We start from the raw sequence: 17,702 nt of genomic DNA, 5'->3' as shown, positions 1-17,702 counted from the left end.
TTCAAGTTCAGTTCCCCCCTACTGGAAACCCACTGTCCCATGCTGCTGGTACTCAGCCAATGTCTGTTCAATTGAATGATGCAGGTAAGTGATACCATATACTAGGATGATAGTAGCAGCTTACATTTCTAGAGTATTTTATAATTATAAGGAAGCAGTGTAATGGATAGAGGGCTGGTTTTAGATCTAGGAAGACCTTGGTACAAATTCTGTGTTGGAGGCTTTTATGTGTCAGTCTTCATGTAAGCTCCAGGAGGGCAGAAAAAGTCTTTGTATTTTGCTGGTCCACTATTTGTATTTCCAGCGCTTAGGATAGTGTCTGGCACATAGTAAGCTCTTAGCAAAATGCTTGTTGACTTGTTGAGTTGTGTGATCTTGGAACTTTCACTAAACTTGGGCAACCAAATTCATTCTTTAAGATTTGACATTTCCCAGCTTGTGCTCACTTGCATTGTTAGGAATCCCAGAGTTCCCCCCCAAGAGCAAACAAAACATGTCTGGTTTATACATACCCATATCTCATACAGAACTCTGGGAAGGGGTTTGTGGGGACAAAATGAAATGATATTAGAGGAGCAGTGGAAAAATCAATAGGCTCTGTAGTACCATTTCTCAGCTATGTGAATCTTGGGTTTCTTTTTATGATAGGGATATCTACCCAAACTCTATCAGGAGACCAAATAGGTGGAAGTACTTGGCAAAATCGAAGTCTTATGCAAAAGTGATGTTGATTATTATGTTAAAGATTGAGGCAGGGGAGTTTATTAGGATTCTCTCAAGGCATGTCAAGTACAAATAGTGAGGGTCATTTCAAGGAAAGAAAACTGAAGTATTGCACAGAGATGATTTATGGAAAGTCTCACTGGTTTGGGTTGGAATTATATGAGCAGAACACTGGTACTGGAAGGTTTTAGGTCCCTGCTTCTCAGATTTATTAGCTGTGTGACCTTGGCCACATCTTGGAGGTAGCTAGGCCTGAAATCAGAAAGAGTTCAAATGTGACCTCAGACACTTACTAGCTGTGTGTCCTTGGGCAAATAATTTCACCTGCTCGACTTAGTTTCCTTATCCGGTAAATGGGGATAACACCCACCTTGCAGAGATGTTGTGAGGATCAAATGAGATAGTAATTCTAAAATGAGCTTAGTATACTTCCTGGCACACAGTATGAGCTATCCCTTTCCCTTATTAACTAACTTTTCTACTGTGATAGGGTTACCCCAAGATTCCTCAGGATCAAAACTCATCCATTAGTAATTCTTTCTCCAACACTCTGCCAGAACACTGTAGATTCACAAGGTTCCAGACTCAGAGGACCAGTATTTGATTAATAGCTCAAAGATCTAAGCTAAATGAAGCGTACACAAAGAAATGAAAATAAAAAAGCCACCGTCCCTGCCTTCAAAGAGCTCTCATTTTTAATGGGGGAAGTGCAAAACTATGTAAACAAGATATGGAAGCAGGAAAAGTACGGAGGGTGAGGGCTGAGAAAAGAGCTTTGAAGGAAGGTATGGAAAGAGGAGGTGAGGCACAGGGGCAGCCAGCGCCAAGACTCGGGGCCGGAGAACGTCATTTTGTATTTTCTTTTCCCTTTATTTCGACTGTGGCCAAGGCCAAAGTGTTCATCTACAAGTGGGGAGCCTTAGACTTCCTCCGCAGTCAGACCAGTCCTAGAAAAGTAGATAAGATCCACTTCCTGGATTGTATTCAAAGGCAGCGCTCTGAAGCCCAGAGCCACCTCCACCTAGCAGATGAGGCAACCGGATGCAGGAGAGGAAATCGCCCCGAGGGCCTGGAGCTGTCAGTTTCTCCCGGCCCTCCTAACTTCCTCCAGGGCCGCCGAACGGCTAGACTCGCTCTAAGCCCTCCAATCCCCATCGTCCGAGCCCCCTTTTTTATGGGGGGGGGTAATCAGTGTCCTTCGAAGATAAGGAACCCCTGCCCCCCTTTTTACGGGGGGGGATCAGTGCCCCTCGTGGATAAGGAACTCCTGTCCTCTTTTTTACGGGTATCATGCCCTTCGTGGATAAGGGATCCCCACCCGCGTGTCCCATTTACGGGGGGGGGTCATGCCCCTCGTGGATGAGGGCAAGCGGGTCACGGGTTTAGCAGTGCAAGGCGGCCAGGCCGGGCGGCCGGGTGCCTTCTCCTTCCCCGAGGGCGAGAACAAGACTCCGAGGAGTCCTGAACCCCGGAGGAGGGGCCGCCCCCGTCCGGGGATCTGCCGCACTGCCCGGGGGAGGAGAGCGAGGCGCCTTCTAAAGGGGCTGCAGCAGGCAATCTTAGCCAGCTGAAGAGAAGGACGGGGCTGTGAGGCGGAGTTCCACGGAGAAAACCCCAAAACGGGGCCACTAAACTGCAAAGGTGATTCACCAGCCTCACGTGGGAAACACCGGGACCCGGAGGGGGCGGGGACTCCTTCCCAGACGAGGCGTGGCCCGCAGCTCGCAGACCTCCAATCGGGAGGCTCGATTAGATCACATGGTGCTAAAACGCTCCTGCGCTGGGAGGGGCGGGCGGGGTGACGTTGATGGAGGGTGTAACCCCCTCCTTGGGAGGAGGGCGGGCCGTGAAGGGTCACGTGGGGGCGCCGGGCCGGTTATAAGAAGGGCCGCCGGCGGCGTGCGCCGGTTAGGTGATGGCTGACGGGGTACCGCGTGGGGTTTTCTAGTAGCAGCTGCCGGCAGCGTCGCGTCGTCACTCGTTCTCGGCTCGGCCTGGGATCTTCGCGTCTTTCCGTTTCGTGTTTGGGGTTCTGACCGGGGCCGTCCTCCCGCCGCCGCCGCTTCCCGTTGGTGAGTAGCAGGGTGGGTGGAGGAGGGTCTGTGTCTCCGCCTAAGCACCGGCCGCCGCCCATCCCCCTCCGGGCGCTTTTGGCGGCTCCCCGCCCTTGGCGGCGCGCGCGGGAATCTGGGCTTCCCGGCCGGGTCCGCGCGCTCTTTCTCTGCTTCTCGCGTTCTTCCGCCCCTCCTTCCTCCCGTCCCCCGCGCGCGCGCGCGCGCTTCGCACAACGGTCGCGAGGGAGGCGCGCGCGGGCCTCCCCTCCTCCTCCCGCGGGAGCCCAGTGCTTCCTGCCGCCACCACGTGCCCGCGCCCCCGCCCGGTCCGCACCCCGGGGGTCCCCGGAAGAGATGGTGCTAGCGTGGGTTCTCCCCCCGCAGGATGCCCTCGAGTCCGCGCTGAGGTCCGCCATGGCGCCGCGTCCCCGCATCGGAGCCCCCCGGAGCCCCCGGAGCCGGCAGCACCCCGAGATGCCCCTGCGCCGCGTATAGCGGTAGCCCTGCCGCGCGAACCCGCGTCCTCAGTATTTAATTGTATATAAGATAGCCTATTTATTGTAGTCGCGCACACCTCCCCCGTCCCGACCCCCGACCCCAGCCCGCGCCCCCTGCGCAAGCATGGCCAGCATTCCGGGCGCCCTGGAGGCGCTGCTGACGCCCACGCCGCCGCCCACCGCGCCCGCGCCGCTCACGGACTATCTGTGGATGCTCGTGCTGGGCTTCGTCATCGCCTTTGTGCTCGCCTTCTCCGTGGGCGCCAACGACGTGGCCAACTCGTTCGGCACGGCCGTGGGCTCGGGCGTGGTGACCCTGCGGCAGGCCTGCGTGCTGGCCAGCGTGTTCGAGACGGTGGGCTCCGTGCTGCTGGGCGCCAAGGTGAGCGAGACCATCCGCAAGGGCCTCATCGACGTGGAGATGTACAACGGCACGCAGCAGCTGCTCATGGCCGGCTCGGTCAGTGCCATGTTTGGTGAGTGCGGGGTCTGGGGGCGGGGACCCGCGCGGCGGGGGGCCGGGGCGGGGAGCGGGGGGGCCGGGGCGGGGGTGCCCGGGCACCCGGGCTGAGCCGGCCTCCGCCCTCCGCCCCAGGCTCCGCTGTCTGGCAGCTAGTGGCTTCGTTCTTGAAGCTTCCCATTTCCGGTACCCACTGTATTGTCGGTGCGACCATCGGTTTCTCCCTGGTGGCCAAGGGGCAGGAAGGTGTCAAGTGGTCCGAGCTGCTGAAAATCGGTAGGTGCTGCACCCGGGGCCTGGGGACTGCGGGTCTGGGCCGGTCAGACCGCTCATCCCGATGCCTCCTGTGCTCTCTCCCCAGTGATGTCGTGGTTCATCTCCCCTCTTCTTTCCGGCATTATGTCTGCAATTCTCTTCTTCCTAGTTCGATCCTTCATCCTCCGAAAGGTATGTCTCTTCCTTTCTCTCACTGTGTTATAAGGCGGGCTCAGACGCTGCCCCAGCTAGCTCCAGGTTTTCTTCCTGGAGAATGGGGTTATTAGCAGGTGGGCTTGTGGTCTAGGGGCAGTGGATTCTGATTGGAAACAGGTTTAGAAATCAGGAACCACTGTGCCAATAAAATAACTTAAAAAAGACAGAATTGTCCTTGCCAAGATTTGTTGAGCAACATGAAAATTACCTTTCTTCGTACTTCACTAGTGCACTGTGACCAGAGTGGCATAGAATAGACGCTCATTCTAATCCAAAAGGTTCATATTATTTACCTGAGACCTGGTCTGTGGGCTGGGAAGGGGGGGAATCTGAATTTGGGTTTTCTAACTCCCAAGTCCAGTGGTTTGTTGTTGTGTTGTTGTTGTTGTTGTTTTTTTTTAATCTAAATCTGTCCACACTCCTAGGATTGAGATTTGTGCAGTCTTGAACCCAACTTCCAATGGAGTTAGTTTCACATGGGTCTGATTATAATACGTGTTCTCTTAAATCAGACACTAAATAAAACGAAGCAGTTGAGGATTGTGGTTGGCTCTGGTCTGCAGTTACATTTCTTTGGTGAACAATGTTATCTTCCCAGAGTATTTTGTGCTCTGGAGTGAGGTCCCAAATCAGAAATTAGAGATGGAGAGAATAAAATCTATTAGGTCATCTAGTCTCTCGGGAAGCAGGGCTGTGAATTCTGTTTGTCTGGCATGAAAGTAACTGTAGGGAAAGATCTTGTGCCACTTTCCTGTGGAAACTTTGTAACTTAGTAGAAGTGATTTGTTGTCAGTCATTTCCCACATGAACCTTGACTGTCCTTAAGTGTTAGGCTGCTAACAACCAGGGTAACTCAGCAACTGGGACTAGCCCATGCTGGCTTGGCCTAGCAGCCAGCTGCCTTTAGCCTGGTTTCCCTGCTTGTCACTGGGAATCCTGGGGTGCTTCAGATGGGTGGAGTCAGAGGATCTGGGACTATTTTGTTGGCTTTTCTCCTCTTGATTCGATTGAGGAAATTTTATCAAATGTATTAATTTGTTCTAAGAATACTGGCTCCCACGTTTTCCTGACCTGCTTTGTTTTGAAGGTATTCTGGACATTGTCTCAGAATGTCTCTTCACTCTCTACATGTGGGGACAGATACCCCTACCCCACAGATAATAAGTATCAGTCTGATGATTGCTTTATTGTTGAAAGCAAAAGAGACCAATTTTGTTGTCAGATTCTGTGTCTGAGTAAATTAGTGTTTTATTCCGAGATGGAGCCTGTAGTTGCTACCTCCCATAGTAGTCTCATTTTAGTTTTCAATGGCTAAGAATTCTGGTGACTTTGGGTTTCAGTGTTAAGATATCCTGGCTTAGGTTTCTTGTTCATGGGAAATTTGGATTTAGTCATTTCTTATTCTCCAGGCCCTTTTCAAAATACCTCAAAAAGGGGAAACTGTTGGATTGTAGATTAACTTCAGTGGCCATTTGGAGATATGAATTCAGTGAGGTAGCCCTTGGGTGCTGCATGGGATTGTAGAAAACTTTGTAGGATTTCCAGTACTGTCAGTTACTTCTCTATATTCTGTTGTGGTCAGGTAGCAGAGACTGGGAAACTCATCATCACTGTTATGGTGAAGCTTCAGAATATGGCTTAAGCATCCCTCCCCCCATTTCTGAACACAACAGCCCTTAGTTGTAGGAACTGGAGTTTCCTTGACTATCTGAGGCCGTGTCTGTAGATGAGGATATTTAAAACCTGATTGCAAATGAATTACAAGAATAATCAGTAGCCCAGCTGTGGGGGGAAAAGAGAGGGGAAAGATGTATGATTTGGGGAAAATGTAACCCTGTGTTTTGTAGCTAATCTGAGGGTGACTCTTCTCTTGGAATAATACCTGATGGCTTTAAGTTGAGACCCCAGAACAGTCTCAGGTTAATTAGGACTTTGCAGTGGATTCTGGCTCTTCTCTGAGGGTCTTTGACACCCCCAGGCTTAGAGGAACAAAGTCTGCTTGTGCCTCTTGGATGCTAGAGTACCCATGTACTGGACCCCTAAGATAACTGATTTTGTTTTGCTTTGGGAACACGCATTTCTGTTCATCTCCCTAGTTTCTGAGCCTGTTTGGATATTGTGGAGTTTACATCAAGCAGCTGGCTTAAGTAGTTTGCAGGTTGTTTTCTGCTTGGTAAGAGGCTTAAAGTTAGACTTAATTCAAGCCTCAGCAAACATTTGAGTGCCTACTATGTCTAGAGTAATGTGTTAAGCAGCTAGAAACATGCTTCAGTAGTAGTTCAAGGGCAGCTGGGTTGTAGAAGACGCTTTAATTTTACATCATGCTTTTTTCTTGGAATCTTCACCTGAAGTAATCAGTGAATGACAGAGATATGCACTGTGGCTTTAGAAGTGCTCAGTTTCAACAGTTCTGTTATGTGCATGGAGAATAGCACACCCATGGACCTCTCTGGAAGTCTGAAGTCTAGCAACCTCTTTTCAGAAAATGGTTTATAAATGTATGAGATACAAAGGACAACCATTAAATTGAAATATCGTTTTTTTTTCCCCTACATCCAAGTTGATGGGACCCCCCCTCCCAGATTGGGGGTGGGCATGTAGACTCAGATTACCCCTGAGCATAGTGCAGTTTCCACAATAGCATGTGTCCTTTTGGTATTTTTCCAAGTATTTTGACAAGAAAGTCACTTCTTACCTCACATTTTAAAGCCATAACACACTGGGCACCTTAGTCTGTATAGACTGTACCAGTGCATGTAAGTTTCTTTCAGTGCATTTAGGAATTGGGGGCCTTGGACATGGATGCCTATGTAGATAATTACAAATTGGTTTAGATATCAGGGGAGGTTTACTTTTTGTCTAGATATATTGCAGAGTTGGTGAGTTGGCTGCTGCTGCCACAGCATTCACATGCCCACTGGTACCGGGGCTCTTGCACAGATCTTGCACGATCTGGGGGGTGGTTGGGAGGTAGAAAGAAAATCTTTCAGCACCTGACCCCTTGTGAGGAAGAAGAGAAACACTGCTCAAAGCCATGTGAACTAGAGAAGCCATTTATTTTTCCCTTCTGCTTGTTTGACTTACCCTTCTCAATTACAAACTTTATGGTGGGGGTTGGAGGTGAAAAACTCAAGGTACTGAAACTTTTTAGCGTTTTTAATAGAAAGTAAGCTTGTGTTTTCAGGGATAAGTAAGTTAGAAAATCTATCTGTGTCTTTTATGATAGGACAGGAAAATAAATCAATTATTTCGTGAAGGCGAAACTGAGACCTGGGTTCCCTGATAGTCTATAGTTTGTTATGCTTCAGTCACAGGAGAGGCTCATGTCGTTTCCTTGGTGCCAGCTCCCAGCTCTATTAGGGAAAAGGTTGGCTCAGATGAATTAGCTGGTAGGACATACTAGCCTGAGACAGCTCCGTTTTGATTGATGTTTGGGATACAGCCACCACTGCTGCTGCCTAGAGAATCTTCCTCTGAACAGTGTGGCTTCTGGGATTATTGAACTTCTTGTGCTGGTCTCCCTTACGTGCTTTGTCTAGAACATAGCCATTTTGAGTTGTTCTGCTGCATGTGGATCTCAAGGTAAAAGCCATATTTGATAATGAAGGATGAAACAGGGACTTGCAGTTGTGTCTGTATGTCACACAATCATGTTTTTATTTTTAAAACACTTAAGATCACCACTCCCCAAATCTGACTGCCCTAGACCCAGCCCACAATTCCTGTTCCCAGTACACAACTTAGAACAGGGCTGGGAAAGGCTCTGACTTTGCTCTTTTTTTTGTGCCCCATTAGCCACATTTTTGTGTAAAACCCAAATTCCATGTGAATGGTTGCACAACTTAATCCTTTCTGAAGGGAAAAGAAAAATTGGGTTCAGTTCAGGTCTGTTCCCTGGTGTCTCCTTTCCATAAGATGACATAGTCTCGACCCTGGTTTTATTTGTTGTCAGACATTACATCTAAAACCCAGCTCAGATGTAAAGGAATGAAAAAGCCAAGAAAGGTGTATAAAAATTAGGATTTGGAGTACTCTTTACTCATAGAGTTTGCTTTTATGCTTCAAATTGGTTGGTTATTTCTGAATTCTAGTCAATCTGAGGCTCATTTAGTGAAAATCAATACAAGAGAGTATCAATGCTAAAATAATGCACAATTCTTTGGGATATATATGGTCCATTCCATGGCCCTGGCAAATACAGAATGAAGAGGAACTGAGGAGAAACTCACTTTGAAGACTTTGGATATATCATCCTTTTTGAACTACCATTAACAGCAGTTTTTGCTGCTTCCGATACATCTTAGAAAAAGTGAAGGGAAGTTCATCAAACTGAGAATCTTTCACAAAAGCAAGGGGCATTCAGATGTTGTACAAAAGGATTCTTCCCATTCTTGGCAGATGGAGTTTCTAGTCTGATATTGTGAATTTCTGTGTATTTCTGTGTTCACTATTTCATTTGAAAGTACCTCTCCTCCAGTCAGAAATTCACAACATGTTTGCAGTCCAGTGACGTGAACTTGGTTGTTAGTATTTACTATTTTATTTGCATAAATTCTTGAGCTGTGTTTTGAACCATTTAAGAAAGTATCAGATTAAGCTCCCCTTTCTGATTCTGATGCAGTGATAACTACAGATAATCTGACATCGTCCTCTTATTGTATGATGTATAAATATTAAATCATTTTGGGGAAGGAAGCAATAGTTAGCAAAAGTTAAAATGGTGTATCTGTTCTTCCATGACCCAGTGATATTCAGACTGGGGGAAACAGCTTTGTTGAAATCAAGAGAACACTAGAGAGTAATCACTGGGTGCATCATACTTCTGTGGCATCTAGCAAATTTTTTCTATGGCCCAGAGAGTTAACGTAAGCTAGAAACTAATGTCTCTGGGCTAGACAGCCGCAAAGGACATAGAAAAGAAAGGAACCTGCTTACTGGGAAGCTTTATTTCTTTAACAATTTTTACACATTCTTGTAGGGTTTTGTTTTCTTTTTGGAGGGGGAAGGCAGGGCAATTGGGGTTAAGTGACTTGCCCAGGGTCACACAGCTAGTAAGTGTCTGAGGCCAGATTTGAACTCAGGTCCTCCTGACTCCAGGGCTGGTGGTCTATTCACTGCACCTCCTAGCCACCCCAATTTTAATGCATTCTATGTTAGAATGATTGTTGGGTCACTTATGTGGCAAGTGTAAGCAGAGGCACTGGCTAAAAAAGCACCTGCTAATTCCAGGTTCTGCCCTTTTTTATCTTTAATGTGTGAGAATAATAGGAAGTGGAGATTGATGTCCAAACTCTCCTTTAGTCTTGTAACTTGGTCAGCTCATTGAGAGATGGAAAATGAATTGCCCACAGATACACTTAAGCCAGAGGAAGATTTGAACCTGGGTCTTCCCAAGGTGTTTCTCTCTCCCCAGTGCCCCACATTATCATCTGGCTAGGTAAAAAAAATAGTGCATGCTAAATGTTCAGCTTCAGTCTCAGGGTGAACAGCCTGTGAGTAGGCCTTGACTTCCATGAGCTACTTAACTTTAAAATTTGTCTTTCAGAGTGACCCAGTTCCTAATGGCTTACGAGCGCTGCCAGTTTTCTATGCCTGCACAATTGGAATTAACCTCTTCTCCATCATGTACACTGGAGCACCCTGTAAGTTCGGATTAAAATATTTAAATGTGAAATTTGAACTTGGTTACAAACCTTGCATTAAATGCCCAATTTACCCCTTTTTGCTTTACAGGGCTGAAATCTCCTAGAAGGTGGCTGGCCTGTGCCCATTACAGAAGGCTGCAGGCTAGTGTACGCTGAGTTAACCTAGATAGTTTCCCAACCAGAGACCTGCTCAGATTCTAAATCACTCCAGACCTTTCCTCTTTAGTCTTCACAGGAACCACCGATAATATGGTCTTCTCCCTCCCTTTCTCCTCCTACCTATACTAAAAGTACTGGAATTGATCAGGACCCTGGCTGCTTACTGAAGAATCCTTAGCCTTATTCAACTTTGGATAATCAGTCTTAAGACTTGAGGTGTTGGATTTTGTCATTTCGACCTCAAGTGGAATTCAGTTACCTTGGTTCCGTTCCCTAAATTTTAAATCACTCCCTTGAATCTACTTGACTGAGAAGAGTTGGGATCTTTGACAGCTGGTGTGAGTGCACTTGGAAGAGGAATTCATGCAGCTGAGAGGAAAACTATTGTGAGCCTGCAAAGATTGGAATGTTGGCTATTTTGTTTTGTCTGAGGCACAGGATGAAGCTGGAATGCCTAACTTAAAACATCCTAAAGGGGTCATATTGGGGTAACTGTCCCATAGTGAGATAGGGAGAGAGGACATTTACAAATCGGTTTTACATAAATTCATGGATCCACTTAATAAAAGATCTCAAAATAACAAGGCCTTGAACAAAAATGTGAGAACCATGGGCATCCTTTAGCGTGATTTCTTATTTCAAATCACTGCATGGAATTTTTTTTGGATGTGTGAGAGAATCTTTTTCATGGATAGCATTGTTCACAAATTTTGGCAATACTACTCTTACTATGTATCACAGTTTAAAAACATTGCTGTTAAGTAGCAGGGACAGAATTAAGACCAGTGGAAGAAAAGTGGCGGTGGTTCAGTTCAACCACAGTCCCACTGAATTAGTGGCAGAACTGTAGGACTTGGGGAGAGAGTGCTTAGAATTTGAACTTGCAAGGAACCAAGATGGGGACTTGGAACATATTAGTGAATTTTTGGAGCTTAGACCAAAAAACCAAGAAAATTAATCACAAAAGATAGATAATTTGATGGACTGTCATGTTTTTCTTTAAAAAAAGTCCTAGAAAATTCAGATTGTTCTAATAGTTATTAGATACTAGATGATGAACAGTTGCCTCTTGAGACACAGGAGAAAGGGGGAATTGCAGGGTGTTTGTGACCTTTCTGCCATTTTGATCTCAGTATTGCCAGCACAATCTTTAACTGTCCTCTCCTATCCCTTCCCTGCTAGCTGCAGGTCATCCAAATTCTTGCAGTCCTTAAGTCTGTTCTGAAGAGGGAAAAGGAAGAATCAAGTTCACTTTGTCATGTGCTTCCTTAGGTTTTTAAGACTTGCACTGTCTTTTTTCCAGAGGTCAGTTCACTTGTCTTATGACTAGCAGAGAAATTCACACTGACTGACCCTAGGCTGATGAAGATCTAGAAGAACCTCCCGTGGAGGGTTCCCCAGTGTTGCAGGGGGCTGTTGCCCTGGGGTTTTCAAGATCCCTTATTTTATCTCCTAGTGCTGGGCTTTGACAAACTTCCTCTGTGGGGTACCATCCTCATCTCGGTGGGATGTGCTGTTTTCTGTGCCCTTATCGTCTGGTTCCTTGTCTGTCCCAGGATGAAGAGAAAAATTGAACGTAAGTAATCTGACAAAGTGAAAATGTAGCTGTTTGGACTTGTTGAATTTAAAAATAATTTGAGATCCATTGCCAAACGATGTTCTGTTAGGTTTTGGAGAGATGTATGTAGTTGTTTCACATCAATTTGGAAATTTTGAAAAGTTCATGGGAAATTCCTGAGTGGCATAAGAGGATACTTAATTTCTGAAGGGTGGGGTGGGGAGGGGAGAAGCAATTTTCTTGAGTTATGAATAAGGTTTAGTGTTAGGAATAGAGGGACGGAAAAGGGAGCCCAGGAGATGGGGAGACCTGGGAAAAGGGGAGACCTTCTTTGGTGGTTGGAGCCTTTTAATGCGAGTGACAGCTTACCTTTGAAGATACCCACAAACCCAAACCTTAGATTGGTGGCATACATTTTTAGAGCATGAATTTTATGTGGCATATGAAAACTATGTTGTCCTGGGGCGCAGGAGTGTCATGATTTTAAATAGTTTAACTAAATACTTAAATATATGACTATCCTCTTTTAAGGTCTTGGTAGTTTTAAGGTCCTTGGTGGGTGTTTGACAAGGGGTTGAGGTTTTTCCTTTCTTTACTTTTGTCAGTTACAGAATTTAAGCTGTTGGGTTTTCAAAGCAGTTTATTCCTCTCCAGAAAGTACGTGACGCAGACTGCAGCAGTGTGAGTGCTGTGTCACTGCTGCTGCAGACCTAAGGAAACCCAGGGGGAGGGCAGGCTAGGCTCTTGGCTGGAGTCGTGGTCAGGCCTGCACAGCAGCATCTTAGAACTCTCTATCCCAGCATGCTGTGGGATAGCTTTAGTATCTGACCACTGTAGCAGAAGGAATTTTCAGCTTTACCACATGGATGTTCAAGAACATAAAGTAGGTGTAGTCATGGTATCCAAATGAGAATAGGAGCTTGGATCTCTCTTGTTCAACCTCATTTTAAAGATGAAGAAACTGAATTTCATGAAACAGTTGGTGCCCTGTGTTAGTGCCTGAGGTTATTACTCTTGTTGGAATAAAGCTAGTGGTTGGTAGCTCATTTTCACACCCCTCTCCCCCAAACATCTGAATTTGTCTGAGATAAGAAAGCATTCCTTTCTCTCCCATGACGTATTGGATGAAAGATGGGCTTCTTGAACTACAACAGGAAAAAACTATTAATGATTGGAAGGGGATGGACAAATAAAGCAAAAATACTTATTAGGGAGTGGGAAAAGTTGATGAGCTTTAAAATGACTTGTCTTGCTGTGTAGGAGAAATCAAATCCAGTCCTTCTGAGAGCCCCTTAATGGAGAAAAAGAGTAGCTTGAAAGAAGATCAAGAGGAAGCCAAGCTGTCCCTTGGTGATGCTGAAAGCAGGAACCCTGTTTCTGATGGGGGAGCTGCTACAGTGCCGCTGCGAGCTGCAGTAGAGGAGAGAACTGTCTCATTCAAACTGGGAGATCTGGAGGAAGCCCCAGAGCGAGAGAGGCTTCCTAGTGTAGATGTGAAAGAAACGAATATTGACAGTGCAATGAATGGTTAGTTTTGTGGTTTCAAAAGTAGTTGGTTTTTTGGGGGGTGGGGGCTTATGTGTTAGATACTATTCTAGGTGCTGTGGAAGCTTTTACAAGTTTAAAATGGAGAAGGGGGCAGTGATAGGGAAGTTTGAACATGTATACATATATATTACTTCCACCTTCCATAGGCACAGTGCAGTTGCCCAATGGGAACCTGGTCCAGTTCAATCAAACAGTCAGCAACCAGATGAATTCGAGCGGCCACTATCAGTATCACACTGTGCATAAAGATTCTGGCTTGTACAAAGAGTTACTGCACAAGCTGCACCTCGCCAAGGTGGGAGACTGCATGGGGGACTCGAGTGACAAGCCACTGCGGCGCAACAACAGCTACACGTCCTACACCATGGCCATCTGTGGCATGCCTTTGGATTCATTCCGTGCCAAAGAAGGAGAACCCAAGGGGGAGGAGATGGAGAAGCTGACGGGGCCGGCCTCTGACTCCAAGAAGAGGGTCCGCATGGATAGCTACACCAGCTACTGCAACGCTGTGTCCGACATCCACTCAGTGTCCGATGTGGATGTGAGTGTCCAGGCTGAGCAGGGCCTCGGTGACAGGAAGGGCAGTGGCGACTCCCTGGAAGAGTGGCGTGATCAGGACAAGCCGGAGATCTCCCTGCTTTTCCAGTTCTTGCAGATTCTCACAGCCTGCTTCGGCTCTTTTGCCCATGGTGGCAACGATGTAAGGTCAGTTGGCTATTAGTCTGCCATGCATGCATGAAGACATAAATTAGACAACATGAAGAAGAAGGTTGGTCTTGACACGTTTTGTTCTGTGCTTATCTTCCAGCAATGCCATTGGACCTCTGGTAGCTCTGTATTTGGTCTATCAAACTAGAGATGTCTCTTCCAAAGTAGCAACCCCAATTTGGCTTCTGTTGTATGGTGGTGTTGGTATATGTATTGGTCTCTGGGTCTGGGGAAGGAGAGTTATTCAAACCATGGGGAAGGATCTTACACCAATCACACCCTCTAGGTAAGTGGTTATAAGACCAGAGTTATCTTCTAGATTTGTGTAGTGTTTTATTCTATGTAAAATCCTTTTAGAATAGCAAAACTATAAGCATATTTTCAGTGTTTATTCCTATTGATTAGGGTTAAATTTCTAGTATATAGTTTCTGATAATACTTCTGTTAGAATAATCTTACTAAACAAGTTGGCTCCACTGGCCAGGTGAACAAATAACTGTCCTGTGAGCACACCAAGATCTGAGACTTGATTGACGTGCCAAGAGTAGTGACTTTTAGTTTGGACAGCTTTGTGTCTGCTTGGGTTTCATTTGTCCTTACCTGGGAGCTAGGACAGAGACACTTGCCAGACGTTTGCAGTAGCATCTGGCTCCCGTTAGAATTTAAAACACCATTTAGACACATGCTGGAATACAAGGTTCTTCTGTTGAGGGGGAATGCTGAGGTCACTGCTTTATGCTAGTTTTTATCTGCAAATTTGAATTGTAACAAAGGCAGGCTACTTTGCCTGTGGAAACCTAGCTTGTTATCTGATAGGGCCTTCTTTCAGTCCCAAGGTGGGTAGCTTAAACTGGTCATTGGAGAGGATATCTGAACCTGGGTTTGAGTCACTAGGCTCTTTTGACGAGCAATCATTTTGTATCAACAGTGGCTTCAGTATTGAACTGGCATCAGCCCTCACGGTAGTAATTGCATCAAATGTTGGCCTTCCCATCAGCACAACTCACTGTAAGGTACGTGTGGTACTCGTTAATCTTTTGAGCTGCATCTTAAAGCTTCATTTCAGTTTAAGCAGTTAGCTTGGATTCATCCACCTTTTTAACAGAATCATTTGCAGTCTGTAGAAAGAGTGAGTAATGATAGGGTGACAGGTCTTTGGCCGTGACTTCTTGACTTGCTCTTTCTTTTTGGTGGGTTTGCTCTGAGATGTTAGTTGACCTGAGGTAACAAGTTGAAAGTATTCAAGTCTTTGTAGTAATAGCTCGGACTTGTGTACTTGTAGAAGCACTTGCCAGACACTGTCTGATAAAATCTTTGCAGTGGACACTGTTATCTGTCCCCATTTTGGAGATAAGGACACCCAGGCTCAGGAGGTAGTTTCCCTCTAGCTACAGGAGGAATTCAGATTCCAGCCCTTCACCTCCAGCCTCTGATCTTCCTGGAGTGGCAGAGAAGATCAAATTAGTCATCTTAAGAGGAAATACTGCACAGCCTTGCTGACCCAGTGCCACAGAGTTTATTGAAAGTCCAAGCACACCTTGCTTGGATCTTTGATTAGCCGGGTATCCAGGAAAGGTGGCTGACTCAACCCAGGAGAGCTAGGCTCTTTTATCCATGTTTGTTACTTAACTGTCACCCCGGGAAAGTTAGTTCCCTTCTAGCCTTCCCTTCCCTCCTCTTATACTCTCTGTTTCCTGGAGGACTAGATAGGATGTTAGACTCTCAAGTGAAACAAGACCAGAGATGAGTGTAGATTTCCTTTGAAGGGACCTTTGAGCTTGTCATGCCATCCAGCCCCTTCATGTATAGGCCCCGAGGTCCTGGGTGAGCCAGTGGTGGTGGGACTAGCACCCAGGGTTTTGGCCCTAAGGCAGACTGCCCGTATTGTTTGGAATATTAAGAATCATAGTTCTGGAACTAGAAAGGGACCTTTCTCCTCTATTTTTTACTTGAGGAAGCTGAGGTCCAGATAAACAAATGCCTTGTTCCAAATCACACAGCGAAAACTGAGGGTTTGTGCCATAAAGAGAAGAGGGCCTGACTGTGCCCAGGGTCAAGTGTCTCATGGTCCTTAAAACGTCTGTAAAAGAACAGTGGTGCTCTGCATGCCCCTGAGCTCCCTTACCACTGGATGTCTCATTCTAGACAACCTGATGGGTTCTAGGAAATGAACTAAAGCTGTGGGCTCTTGCAGGTGGGCTCTGTTGTTTCTGTTGGCTGGCTTCGATCTAAGAAAGCCGTGGACTGGAGACTCTTCCGAAACATCTTCATGGCTTGGTTTGTCACTGTGCCGATTTCGGGAGTGATCAGTGCTGCTATCATGGCCCTCTTCAAATATGCCATTCTCAGAGTGTGAAGCCGTTTGGAATGAAGTTCCTACCACTGCTTGGGACCACACTTAGACATTCCTGCTCCCTGGAAATTGACCAGCAGTGTTGCTGAGGACTCCTCCGAAGAAGTCTTTTTAAAGTTTGGGGGGCAGTGGGAGGGAAGTGTCACTTGTGCTATAATTGCTTTTGTGCTAAATATGACTTGTCTCAAAATTAGCTATGTAAAATAGCCAGGTTTCCACTGATTCTCATTAAGGTCCCCTTTCCTTCTGGGCTGTGAATTATTGTACATATTTCTCTACTTTTATATCAGGCTTCAATTCCATTATGTTTTGATGTTGGTTGTCATTGATGATAATCCCTTGTCATTTTGAGGACCATTCAGAGCCAGCTGATGTATGTATCAAACAAAATAATAATGGTATGATCTGCTCTGTTAGGTTCACCAGATGTGAACAGGGGCCTCCCTTAAATATTTTTAAGTGGAAAATTCCCTGAGGAAATTTTGCAGAATAAGTAATTTGTATTCTGCATTCGGTCTAAAGTAGTGGCAGGTTCCATAGCATATATGGGAACCACTTCCTTAACTGTAAGGATGTTCATGGGCTTGGGGAGAAGCGCCTGCCATTTGTCCTTCATTTGTCAAAGTTGCACTAACTTTGTTATTGCTGAGGGGCAGGAGAGAGCCTTTGATGTTCCCTCAAGGCAAACTTAGCATTTCTTGAACCTGTTCTAAGTACTTTATGGGTGTCAAAGTTGGAGAAACACTGAAAAAGAGTATTCCTGGTTTTGCATTGAGTGTATGTAATTATATATCCCTTTCCCAGCACCTCCTGTCTCAAAACAACCTCCTCTTGTTAACCTTGGTTCTACCTGCAGCGTAAGATGGATGAATGGGGTTGAATATGAATGACACACCAGTTAAATGGGACATACTACAGCAGTCCATGCTCATCTGTCTACCTCTAAATAAAAATGCCTATGATTTTTCTAGAAAAAGTTGCTTCTGTCCTGCTAAATATGTTCTCATTAATGGGGATTAGTTCACACTCCCTGCAGTGCAATGTATTGTGCATGAGCTTCATTCATATTGTGAATGCCTCTGGTGCTTGTTACCAGGTGCCCAAGGAATCTGAGCCCAAGTTGGGGGTTCTCCCCTCCCCAGAGAACTCAAATTTGACCTCCAGACCAGTGTTGTGTTTGTTTGATTTTCTCTGGCTCTCCATGGAAGTAGGGTGTGCAATTTGAGTTATTTGTAGAGGTGCCTCTTTGCTTGCCCTTTCTGGGGGTGTGGCAGTGGTTCTGGCTTTTCCTTTGTAAGTGAGCTGGTAGGAGAAAGCCTGCCTCTTCTACCTTAAGCAATGGGGTTTGTTTTATTTTTAAAGGAACTAGCAGCAAGACCACAAATGTCAAAAGTTTTATCTCCTGACTGGAGGGAACTTAAGAGCTTTATTTTTCACTTTCCTCTCTCCTGCTACCTCCAAGGTGAAAAGCAGCTGCTTGAAGCTAAAAGGGATAGAACTCAGGCTCATTTAAGCATGTATCTTGG

At 46.0% G+C, this 17,702-nt stretch overlaps 1 protein-coding gene across 1 annotated transcript; it reads left to right on the top strand.

Annotated features, from left to right (window-relative positions):
• The first annotated feature begins 2,514 nt into the window (after positions 1–2,514).
• SLC20A1 (solute carrier family 20 member 1) lies at positions 2,515–17,152 on the top strand. Its single transcript, XM_069087562.1, has 11 exons — positions 2,515–2,795; positions 3,162–3,750; positions 3,870–4,010; positions 4,096–4,181; positions 9,751–9,847; positions 11,466–11,585; positions 12,828–13,094; positions 13,262–13,820; positions 13,924–14,109; positions 14,752–14,836; positions 16,018–17,152. The coding sequence occupies exons 2-11, from the start codon at positions 3,399–3,401 to the stop codon at positions 16,177–16,179; spliced, it is 2,055 nt and encodes a 684-aa protein (XP_068943663.1). The 5' UTR covers positions 2,515–2,795; positions 3,162–3,398; the 3' UTR covers positions 16,180–17,152.
• Positions 17,153–17,702: the final 550 nt, after the last annotated feature.

This window comes from Petaurus breviceps, unplaced genomic scaffold (assembly GCF_028583685.1).
Source record: "Petaurus breviceps papuanus isolate PSGF00001 unplaced genomic scaffold, PetGlider_PUasm1.0 182, whole genome shotgun sequence".
Lineage (NCBI taxonomy): Eukaryota > Metazoa > Chordata > Mammalia > Diprotodontia > Petauridae > Petaurus > Petaurus breviceps.
This window is presented reverse-complemented; position numbering and strand designations above follow the sequence as displayed.